The sequence below is a fragment of the Cariama cristata genome, unplaced genomic scaffold (genome assembly GCF_000690535.1).
Source record: "Cariama cristata isolate BGI_N322 unplaced genomic scaffold, ASM69053v1 scaffold1699, whole genome shotgun sequence".
Taxonomy (NCBI): Eukaryota; Metazoa; Chordata; class Aves; order Cariamiformes; family Cariamidae; genus Cariama; species Cariama cristata.
In genome coordinates, this window is record NW_009635064.1 from 69,397 (window position 1) to 81,518 (window position 12,122).

The window sequence follows — 12,122 nt, forward strand, 5'->3', positions numbered from 1 at the left end:
AAGTTTTTCCAGTCTTCAGCAATCAACGAAACAAAACAAAACAATAAAACACATCCATTTGTGTATTTAGAGCCCTCCTGGAGGAAAGCCAGAAGATTCAGAGAGAATCTCTAATGAAAACAATTATCTTGTTTGATTGTTTTCCACTTAAATTGAAAATAAGGGGTTTTTTTGCTCAGCTACACAAATTATTCCCTCTTCTCCAGTGCTCAAGAGAAGCACATGACCCACCCCAAATGTGTTGTGGGAGACAAGGATTTGTGTATTTAGAGCCCTCCTGGAGGAAAGCCAGAAGATTCAGAGAGAATCTCTAATGAAAACAATTATCTTGTTTGATTGTTTTCCACTTAAATTGAAAATAAGGGGTTTTTTTGCTCAGCTACACAAATTATTCCCTCTTCTCCAGTGCTCAAGAGAAGCACATGACCCACCCCAAATGTGTTGTGGGAGACAAGGAAGGGAGGTCTACTCAAGTTCATCCCACGGTACACATCACATGCACATGTGCTACACAGACAGCGAGGGCTTGGTGGCAGTGGGAATCGTGTGATGAGGTTACACTAATACTGAAATTGTGGCTGGATTATTTGATTTGATCTGATAGGATGCAAACGGCAAGCCTGTCTGTTTATCCACATCCTTCAAAGTTTGGCAGGGACCTTCGGAGGATGCAGTGTGAGTGCCCTCTCCTTGCAGGCAAACAAAAGGACAAAGAAATCATTTTATTTGGATGCCTCTTTGGCACATTTGGGTTGTTATTTTTTCTTGCAGAATTTGCTGCACACTCCCTACTGTAGGAAAGAGATGCCCAAAATCAAAATCATTCAAGTCATGGTGCCCCAGAATTAAAAACATAACGTAGGAACGGCCGTGGTGACCAGCCAAAGGCCCATCTTGCCCAGTATCCTGCCTCTGACCGGGGCCAACAGCAGAGATCCAGGTAAGAGTGCGGGATGGGGGCAAACACATCCTGATACCCTCCCAACACACCTCCCCAACCTCCAATAATTTGTAAGTCAGAGATTTCCTGAACTATAGATAATGGTTTTGTACTTAACAGGACTGGAGGGATTTTTAGCCCATTAGTTCGTCTGTTATTTTTCAAATCCATGTGGCTTAAGCTATCTGCAATATCCAAAGGCGACACTAGGTTCTTAAACCTGAGAGGCAACTTTGTTCTCAAACACACCTCTCTGTTTGCTCAGGGCGAGTATAAGATTTTGGAGGACCCAGGCCATCCTTTTATTTAGCAACCCAAAAGGGGATGCAAATGAGTTTTAAAGATGCCACATAATATCACATAATTTTTAGTAGCGGTGGATGATTGGAAGGGGACTCTGGGAACTTCTAGTCCAATTGGCTCAAAGCAGTACTGGTTTTACCTTGAAATATGTTGAAAAACTTGCAAGATGATGAGTGAAAACCTCCCATCTCCCATGAGACCTGGTTCAGTGTTGGTCCATCCTCTTGGGGAAGTAAAACCTTTTATTGGAAATCTCACTACGAAAACAATACAAAAATATCCTCCGCCTATGACAGCGACAGAGAGGGCTGTTAACCCAAAAAAACATCTTTGGTTGCTAACGAATATGATTTCCCTACACTACCACTCTTTTGTCTGCCTATAGCACAAGTCTTTAGGAAGGGAAGATCTCTGCACTCAGCCTTGCACAACCTAAACTTGGCTGAGACCTCTCCATGCTATTGTAAGACTATCAGTAAATAACTGATTAAATTAAATAAAACAAACGGCGACTGAGTTCTGCCTCGGGCTTAACAGCAAAGCTCCTATTTCATTTACCTGCCTAACCGACTCAAGAATAATTTACATATTATGTAGAAGATAATGTCCAAGAGACTGAGATTCCAGCCCTGGCCTCGCCTAATGGGTACAATGGCGAATAAACTGGCAATAGCCTCCTCAGAGAAGCACTGTGTGATCTTCTGAAGTAAAGCCACAGGTAAAATCTCCTTATCCATTGAGTTCACCCTAAAGGAGGGTCCAGCCCCTGCTCAGGAGGCAGCGGTGGATGGAAGGAGGAGTCCCCACCAACGCAGCACCATGCCGTGGTGGTGAAGGTCACTTTGCCCACTGGATCCCCTGTCTGTAGGGCAGATGGTTAAGCACAAGAAGGACCATTGCCTCCCCTCCCAATAGGATTATTCAGGCCTCATCCAGGGATGCTAATGATGCAAGCATTTGGGGTGAGGGGGGGAATGAGGAAGTTGAGCAAGGTTTTTAACTCATTTGCAGCACTCCGAGATTTGCTTGGTCATTGGGGATGCCAAAAGCCAGGAGAGGGCTCTCAGCAAGCGCTGGGTGCTGTCGCTTTCCCAGTAACACCCTGCAAGCACTACTATTTCAGAGCCCCAAAGTGCACAGAGCAGCTTAGCTGGAGCTGACAACAATGCACTTGATGTGAATACCAGGTAAGCAGCGCGCATTCTGGATTTACAGGAGGAAAATTGGGATTGTAAAAAAGGGATTTACAGTCTGTTTCAAAATCCTACCTCTTCCTGTCCATAAATCCAAAGAACGCACAAAATAAGTAAGTCCCTTGGCTGGGATTGCACCATTTTACACAAGATAAAACATAAATGGAGTCAGGCAGAGAAGGGAATGTGCCAGAGGAGTTACTGCTGGTTGCCACATTTTTTGTGTGTTTCAAGGAAAAAAGGGAATTCCAAAAAAAAGCAGCTATGCAAACAAGCCAGCCTATATATATGGAACAAGCCCATGGCTGTCCTGGGAGAGGAGGTGGGAAGGAGCCAGCAGTGGAAATGCAGACTCCGTGCCCCTCTCTCCGGTGGCTAGGCTGCTTCCCCACATCTTATCTCTCTAAATGTAAATATTGTCCTGCAAGCATCCAAGAGATGCAAAGAAAAACTTGACATCGTGAAGCAGTTACGAGCCCAGCAGAGACGTGTCTGCCGAGAAGTGGGATCCATAGCTGGAGAGGTGTGAATGGCCCCTTCATCCCAGTGGGAATTCTTGTCTACCACAGCAATGCTGATGCAAGGGCCGTGTTAACTCCTTCACTGCTGCTCTTGCGCCTTTGGGCTGTGGTAATCGGAGGATGCAGAAGCAGGGTGGCTTACCCTTTGACGTAGATGTCACTCATCTTCTCCCCGGTGATGCTGAGGTCATCAAGGATGACATCCTTGGTGTTCCAGATGATGCAGCGCAAGAAGAACCTGGACAGCCCCGGGAACAAAAGCAACATGAGAGGGTGGAAATCTTGGTCCAGAGCCCACCTAGACAGCCTGGTTGTGCTACTCGGCTATTGAGCTGAAGGAGCTAAGACGTGAGTCACCTTCCTCTGAAGATGAGCCCACACAGATGTTTCTCAGCTAGGCAGGTGAATCCCTCCCCATCTGACATCTCCAAGCCCTCTCCTCTTCCCTCACTAAACAGAAAGTGCTGGAACCAGCATGGCACTGAGTAAGAAACGAAAAACAAGTTACCGCTTGGCTTTGCGTGGCGTGATGTTGAAAGGGGGGCCAGGCTGACCCAGAGATTTCGGAAACAGGTCCACCCACATCTGCAACTTTCCCTGTATGGAAAGAAAGACACATGGAACCTAGTGAGCCTCCTAACTGGGTTACCTTCACCTCCTCAGTCAGACCTAGTAGTGGAGAGAGAAAACATCAAGTGCTCCAGCGTTCCCTAACTGAAAACTGAGGTTTCCTTAATGGAAAAGTGTCATTAAGTACTATATTAAAACTATTTTAGTGATAGCTGGGTACATGTCAATCATTTGCGATACCTAAGTGGTTGGTCTGGATAAGCTGAAGGTGCACTCTGGCTTTACTTTCCATGGCTGACTATCTTTACATAGGACAGACTCAAGACTAGGTCCATGGGAGGTGTTGAAGAAGCAAGCGGATCACTCATTTTCCACGATGTCACCAGTTGTCACCAGCTGGACAGTTGGTTTATGGGGTTCTGACCATGGGAGCAGAGGATGGGATGAGGAGAGGGGAATCTAATTCCACTTTCACAAAGTTCTTCCAGGGAGAGAGCAGCAGAAATGCAGCTGAAATCTCAGGGGAGGTGTTTTTAGGTGGTCTCTTTTACTGTAAAACACCAATGGGTGCCAATAAAATATTTTACTGTGCAGTCTCAAGGGCTGAAAGAAAAAAAAAAAAAAAAAGCCATCCTTTGACAATCAGCCCATCACAGAGGGGTTTGTGGTTCACTTGCTTTTTGGCAAGAAAATCTTCCATTTCAGCAGAAAACTTTAAAAGCCCAACCTGGCTTTTAGCTCACTACAAACCGCCCGACAGAGCCAGCCTGTTCTGCGGCTTTGCAGCAGGTCACAGCCACGCTTTTGGGAACCACCCTGAATGCAACGTGTACCAAGTCACACAGGTTAATCCCCTGGACCCAGCATCACCCCCACGGATATTCTTGGTAGGAGCACTGGTCCAGGGCAGACCCTGATTGCTCTGCCCGTATGCAACCCCATGGCACGGAGGAAGCACCCTTCCTAGTCTCCACGCCTGGTCCAACAAGACCATGGCACCTGTACCTGTCAGAGGAGGACAGACCCACTCATCAACCGACAGCAGCCACCTCCTGCCTCTAATCAGCATCTTCATTAAGATGAAAAGATGTTCGAGTAGTTGCCAGTGTATTTACTTCTGCCGACAACTCTCCTCTCCCGCCGCCGGAGAGGTGGTCTGCTTAAAAATGAACCCCCGAAGGGCAATGGCTGAAACAGTGCAGATCGGTGGCGGGGCACGTTTACACCAGTTGCAGAGCTGGTCTCTTGGAACTGCCTTTGCAACGCAACTGAACACGTATGACAGATGATAATTAATCATTTTGTTCTTCAGGAAGCAGCATTTTTTGATCCAAGTGCATAAAGTGCACGTATGTGTTAATCAAAGAAAAGGGGTTAGGCTAACTACAGATACCTGGGTTTTGATTGGGTTCGGATGGAAGCCCGTTTAGTTTTCATTTGGCTTAAAAACACCCAGTCTCCAACAGTACTAACGCTTTACACCTCCAAGGGTGGGCTCGTGCTGCAGAAATCACGCTGCTGCATTGCCAAAGGAGCCTGTGGTAGCGTTCCCGCTATAGAAGAATTCTGCACAAAAACTTTCAGATCAGAAATGGCTTTCCCACAGAGAAAAAAAAAAAAAAAATTTAAAATTGCAAGCAAATATTGATGATGATGAACACAGGAGGCTGGAATTGATCTCCTCCAGCACCCTGAGCAAGTCAGCCACGGAGCTGAGCTCCGGTCTGCGTTCGATAGCGGGTGCTCTGCTCTGTCCCACAGGCTGAGTCCCCCCCCCGGGAAAAGCCCATCTCCTGGGGTAGGCATCCTCAGCATGGCTCCGCAGCCAGCCAGTCACCTGCTCCTTAGCATTGGATGGAAAGGAGATGATGCTCTTGGTCTTGTCCCGGACATGTCGCATCACCCACCTGCTCGATTTCTGGCTGGAGAGGGCTGTAAAGAGGTCTCGTCTCCACATGCTCCGGCACCAGCCCTTGTTTCCGCAGGGCATACAGGGCGAGACGCTCCTCCACCGGCCCCAGGTGAGGGTTGAGGGGTTTGCCGTCCTCTGCCACAGAGCAAAGAGCAGCATTATGCCGTGCCATGGCCGTGGCCGTGCAGGGCTGGATTCTGACCACCCCGCGGGACCAAGCATAAGCCCACTAGCCTCGTTGCAGACAGGGGCAAGCAGAAGGAACACAGCCTCCGTTTGCAAATCCACCATCATCACAAACCCTCCTGGGCACAGGGCAACGCATTCCCAGTGGGACACGTGGGCAAACCACCATGCAATGGGACAGGGACCTGTGGGGACTCTTGTGCAAGTCCCCTCCCCAAATTACAGCAAGTGGAACTTTGCAAGGACCAAGCTGAAGCATATGGAAAGGAGAGTCCAGTCTTTGATCCTGCTCAAGGGTTCAAGCCCCCAAAAATCATAGCAGTTGGGGCTGCAGGGTGCCCAGCAGCCCCCCAGCCCACGCTGCTGCTCTGCTGCTGTTCCCACCCCTGGCAGAGGTTTATTTAACGTGTGATCAAAGCTCTTCAGGGAGAGGAGATGAAAGGGTCGACTCTGGTGCAGTTTGCAAGCACTCCTGTGATGGATATTGTTTAAATCCTCTCATTTAAAACCATCCAGCATCTTCAGTTGGGCAGCAACGAGTGCAGTGGGAAGGAGTTCCCTACAGTGTCCCACTTCTTCCCTGCTGGGTTTGGGATGAAAGACAGAAATGAGAGGAAAAAGATGGCCATGCAGACACCACCAGCACAGCTTGATGGCCGGTTCTAATCCCTGCTCTGGTCCACACTGCTCTCGCTGGGGTATTTGTGGTCTTTCACTGAAACATGTCATCGCACGACAGCCACAGCGAACATCAAGCCATCTGTGAGCAGACCTGAAAACATCTCCACCTCCTCACCCACTCCACACCAGACCCTAATCCTTCCCCAAATAGGTCAGACAAGACAAATCAATAATGGACATTTTTGCCTTCTCTTCCCCGTCATTCAGGATCCCTGTTACATCCACCCGGGTACGGAGGATGGGCAACTTGGCCTTGGCTGAGCCTGCTCCTGCTTCCCCATCCCACATGCCATGCTGGGGCTGGTGGAAGACATCACCCCCCGAGACGGTTGCTGTTCAGCCACAGCGTTTCAAGGCCGTGGTGCCTTCGAGGACCTTTGAAACGAAATGCGCTTCATAAATATTATTAGAGCTCTGCAACTTTCAGGTGATATATCCCAGCTCCTTTCTTGGCAATATCTTGAAGTGGTTAACTTCAGACATATGGGCTATTTCTCAAGCAGTGGAAACCTGGTGTGTGTGCATGCGTGTGTGTGTGTGTGTGTGCGCGTATGCACAGGAAAAAGAAAAATCTCTCAGAAAACAACAAATGTGGGGGTTATGGAATAATGGTCCGGGTGCAGTGCTTGTAAAACCCATGCTCTCGTGTTTAATAGCTTCACTTTATACCGCCAGGTTCAGATCTGACATTGCTCTGCGAACACAGCTGGTTTCCAGATCTCCTTGAGGTCAAGCATCAGACTTTGTTCTGTTTTTTGAACTGATTGCCATTAAAGCAGAGGAAGGTGAAAGGCAGGGGCTGGGAGAGGGGGGAAGACCCCGCTCGGTTTAACACCTTTCCAGCCCTCGCTAAAAACCTTTCGCATAACAAGAGGCTGCAAAGGAGACGTTGCTTCCCCGCTCCTCCTCCTTCTAAGGGGAGAGCCATGAATTTGTGCCTTGATTCCCAAAAGCAGGGAGAGGGATCAGTCCTGGGTTGTGTCTCGTCTCATGCCTCTGCAGGCCAAGTCCTCCTTGGTGGCTCTGCGATACTGTAGTGGCCTTAATAAAGTCAAACTGCACCTCCTGGGCCATGTACAGTAGGGTTTCACCTCCTCCCTGGGCCAAAGCACCCCTTCCGTGCTTTAAAGCAGAGTTTTCTCTAAAAAGGCAAACTCCTGCCCCCAAGGATGCCAGTCAGACGGGCATGAGTTGGTACCCAGGCTATTGCAGGTGTCAGTGGGTTTTTTTCTGCAAACAAGAAAATGCCTCCCCAACACTCGGTAATAGTTTCTCCTTGCTGGCAGAAGCTGATTTTGCACTTCCATCCCAAGCACACCTTGCCCCCCGAGGTGCGAGCCGCGGTGCGATACCCTGGGCACTGTGTGTATGATATTACCTCCCTCTACTGACTCCAGCCCCGAAACGCAGAGATGCAATCGGCACATCTGCTCCTCCAGCCCAAGCAGCAGCTGGAAGATCAGGCTGGAATCTCTCTGCCTGCGATGGACTTTGCCGCTCCCAGCCTGCGTGTACTCGGTTTGCTGCAAGCAGCAAAGGGCAGTCACCCAAGGCCAAAGTTAACGTGGATGGATTGCAGGTTTGGGTTCAGCCCCGGGCTTTGGTGCAGATCCAGCTGCAACCTGCAACCTTTGGGGCAGAGCCAAGTTTGGGAAAGGTGCAGAGCCAACCTGGACAGCAAGGTGAGGAGGATGGGGATGTGACCATCGCTGAGTCCTGGCCCCCCGGATAGCCCCCCACTGTGATATGTTCATGACCTCCAACTCCATCCCTTGCTCTGGATAAAGGAAAGCTATTTGCTACCCCGAAGCATCCCCGTTACCTTACCCAGCTCAGAGAGGATGTACTCGTGCTCCCTGAAGATGATCCGGTCAGACTTGTAGGTGGGAGCCTTGTAGTGGTGCTGCAGGGAGAAGAGGTGAAGCAGCTGGGAAGGACGGAGTTGGTCTCGCCACTGGTTGGGTCCAGAGCTGAAACCAAACAGGAGGGAAAACAGCAGCTCAACATGCGATAAAACATCTTCCAGCCCCAACGTCACACCAAAGAGGGCTGCTCTGAGGAAAGTGCAGCTCGCTCTGAGTCTGTGTCCACTGGTGAATGGGGTTGCATGTCCCACAGCCCACTCAGAGCCAGCTTGCAGGGCTAGGGTGCCCTGATGGCCCCCCCAGCCCCACCACATCACCTTTCAGCAGGTCCTGTGCATGAGGGGTGTCCTCACCACGGTGTGCCCAAAAGGTATCAGGGACCTAACGGGATTTCCCCAAGGACATTTCTGTTATTTGAAGCATTTTATGCTTCTGGAGAAGAGCCAGGGCTCGAGGAATTTCCTTAAATGTGGGGCTTCTCTGGTGTGAATCGATCTGAAGACATATCTCTGCGGTGAAGTACAGCATCGGTCGGGTCCCCCTGGGACAGCCCTGCGATAGCAGACCCCGGGGCTGGGACATCGTCCCGGTCCCCATGGCCAGCTCAGCACCGCACAGCCCTGGCAGCTACAGAGACCCCCAGCCCGAGCCCACAGAGGTACCTACACGCAGTAGGTTTGGGGGAGGCCACAGCGCGCCCCGTATTTTGATAGGAACCGGTTCTCCAGGTCTATGACAGTCTCCCCAATCTTCTCATCCTTCGACAGGAGGTCGTAGTCGTAGAGCGTGATCTTCAAGTCCTTCTCCAGGGGCAGAGTGCAGCTCAGCTCGAACATCCTGCACAACGGGAGCCCAGAAATACCCATGAGATGGGGGTTCATGCTGCTGAGCCCCACGGGAAATGGACTCACACACCATCCCAACCCACCCGTGCCGGGAAGGACCGTACACCCACTGAGCATCTTTGTCACATTGGTCCAGTACTATCAGTGCTGTGTTGTACTGGCTTAGCTTGTGGCGATGCAACTAAGCAAGCATGCCTTGGGTTTATTTTTGCCTGGTTGAATTATCCTCAGGCAAACTTTGTCCCTGCTCAGTTTCTCCGTCTGCTGACTGGACATGACGGTGGTCATTGCAATATCCAGGGAAAAAGAGCAGTGGGTGAGAGTCGGGAATAACCATTGCCATGGAATTTGAAAGGAGGAGAAACGACAACTTTGGAAAACTATCTGCTCTTTAAGCCTGAAGAGCGAATGTCCAAAACAGGAGTCGAGCCTGCCTGGGCCAAGCTTGTGGTCAGAGACTGACCCTCAAAACCTCCTTGTCCTCTGCTCCCGGTCCTAAGCCCCTTTCTTCTGTGCTGTCTCCTCTGCCATCATTACACCACAGTCCACATACTGACCTAAAATAAGGCAAGAGCAAACCTTCCTCTCCCTCCTCACATAAAGGACGGCAACAGACAAAGCACCAAGACCCTGCCAAAACACAGGACCCCAATCCTGACCGAACCAGTGCTGATGAATGATGGCGACGCAGAAGGTGGTACAATTGGGTGAGCAGGATGGTCCAGGTCTGGCCCAGCACTACCAGGAACCCCTCCACCTGCTGCTGAAAGGCAGGCAATGCTGGGGAGAAACATGATGCCCATTCCCACTGCCAGCACCCACCCCACAGCAGCTTTTAAGGAGGGGAAGTGAGTAATTATGCCACCAATTAAGAGTGCAGGAGGAACTGGGGTCAGCAGAAAGTAATTAGCTAAAGCTGGACGGCAGCCAGCCGCCGAGGGAAAAGCTCATGAAACGAGAGGTTTAATAGCCGCCAGCAGCCAGGACCTCGGTTTTACATCTTGCTTTAAAGACCGGGTGGGAGGTGCAGCACGCTGTCTAGACAGCCTCTGGCCAGGAGCCAGGCTTGGCCAAGCAGGACTTACTCAGCCTAGCAGAGCCCACCAGGCTCTGCCACAGGGCGGTAGGTCCTGGTCCACCAGAGACCAGGGCTCCCTCATGCTAGGTGGGAATTTTGAATTCATCGTAGGAAGGTCAGAGCTGCCATCTCCATTAGGCAGAAGAGGAGCAAAGGTCTTGTCTAATGCACGCTGTCCTCCCAGGTCTCACCCTCGCCATCCCTCTCCCTTTTCCTTCATCCTTGTAGATGGTGTATCTCCCTCTCCGTCTTGCTTTGTTGGGAAGGTGTCACAGCATTGACAGCCTGAGATGGCGAGAACCGCCTAAGAAAACCAGCTAGACGTCCTGTGGAGTAGGGCTTGACCCTTCTTTGTGCTGAAGCATAACCCCCTACGTCTAATCCCAGCTTTTCTGGGAGACCAAAGTCCTATGGACATGTGGAGGCTGAGCACCAGGTTTTCCCCTGCCTCCCTCCGCTTTGCCTGGTCCCCGTGGTGCTTCCCAGCTCTGACGAATACCCTTTTCTGAAAACAACATTATCACCTTTGTGGCCCTACTGCAAGGCAAACAACTCAACCAGTCCATATCCTGTTCATAGATACTACTTTTTCAGAGCATCTGATTTTGAGGTGTTCCATGCCACAGCCTAATCAAACAGGTCTCCATTCATCTTCATCATAAGTGTCTTTTCTTCAGACATTTAGCCAAAGTGCCTAAATGAGGAGCAGGGTTTCCCCAGACTCTCTCTACCATCAGTGGGATGAGGCAGATATCTCCACAGGGGAACCTCAGGTCTAAACAACCCTTCTGATATCTCCATTGATGACAGAGCAGGCCTAGTCCATGCTCCACAGCTCAAAAGTCCCAAGGAGAAGATAAACACCAACCATGGTGGGTAGGATAGCGGTCAAGCCACGGCCAAGACTCCCTTCAGCAAGGTTGGCCATGAGCCAAGGGCATGCCAAGGGAATCACTGAATGGTTTGTGTTGGAAGGGACCTTTAAAGGTCATCTAGTCCAACTCCTCTGCCACGGGCAGGGGCATCTTCAATGAGATCATTGCTCAGAGCCCTGTCCAACCTGGCCTTGAACGTAGGCTGGAATGGGAAGCACTGGCTGGCCCAGCCCCCTTCCCTCAATATGCCATAAAAGATCACACGGACTCCAAACTGAATCAAAACTCACTTTCCAAAGACAGGCTCCAGCGTACAGGGAAGGTAATTTTCTTGGTCATTTATGGATTTCTTTCCCACGGAAATCTTCACATAGGGATCGCACTGAAGATGGGCATGAAAAGAAATGCAAGAAGGAGTCATTACACAGCAATATTGATGGCGAAGGAAATTCAACTCTGCCTCTCCTTATCCCAGCAAGCAGGATCTTCCACCGCCCTTGATTAACGCCTGATTCCAAGGATAGGGCAGTCTGACCATTAACTACAAATCTGTGACCGTTGGCAAGAGCTACCTGCACTGCAATCTTTTTTTGAGGACGACTGAAGGACCAGTTAGTGTGGGACAAGAGTCCAAGCCCTTCTGAGGCCAATGGGATGGAAAACCAATAAAAGAGCATGAAAAAAACTACTTATGGCTTCTTCGAAGGACTGGGCTTGCTCTGAAGTCCTCAGGACTTTCCCATTCTCATCTGAATCAGCTATTTTGGGGTTCCATCAAGGTCATAATTTTTTAAGTTTGAGGCCTACTCAGAAATAGATTTACAAATGCAGGGGACTAGAATGTCAAAGGAAAAACATTTTGTCTCAAAAAATGTGGCTCAAAACCACTTCTTTCTAAGATGCTGCAATAAATTAAAAAAAAAATAAAATGGAAGCATACTTTAACATAAAGCCTCATTGTGCATCTAAAAATTGTATCAGATATTTTTACATTTCTAGCACATTTTTCAGCTTCTTTCTCACAACTAAAACTATTCCGGGAAACCAGCATAAATTTGAAAAGTGGTTAAATTAACTCGAGTCAGCATTTTTGCCAGGGGAAGAAAAAAAAAAAAAAAGAAAAAAAAAAAAACTTCCCCTAAAAGATGTAACC

The 12,122-nt window shown here is 49.5% G+C and overlaps 1 protein-coding gene across 1 annotated transcript in view; it reads right to left on the minus strand.

Annotated features, from left to right (window-relative positions):
• Window positions 1-12,122, minus strand: part of LOC104167188 (dysferlin-like) — a gene marked incomplete at its 5' end in the record, with an annotated part of 61,182 nt that overhangs the window by 20,364 nt on the left and 28,696 nt on the right. Inside the window, 6 exons of the mRNA XM_009707373.1 lie at window positions 3,100-3,195; window positions 3,466-3,554; window positions 5,435-5,574; window positions 8,134-8,276; window positions 8,838-9,008; window positions 11,260-11,351. Coding sequence (XP_009705675.1) covers window positions 3,100-3,195; window positions 3,466-3,554; window positions 5,435-5,574; window positions 8,134-8,276; window positions 8,838-9,008; window positions 11,260-11,351 — 731 coding nt within the window. The remainder of the gene's footprint in view (window positions 1-3,099; window positions 3,196-3,465; window positions 3,555-5,434; window positions 5,575-8,133; window positions 8,277-8,837; window positions 9,009-11,259; window positions 11,352-12,122) is intronic.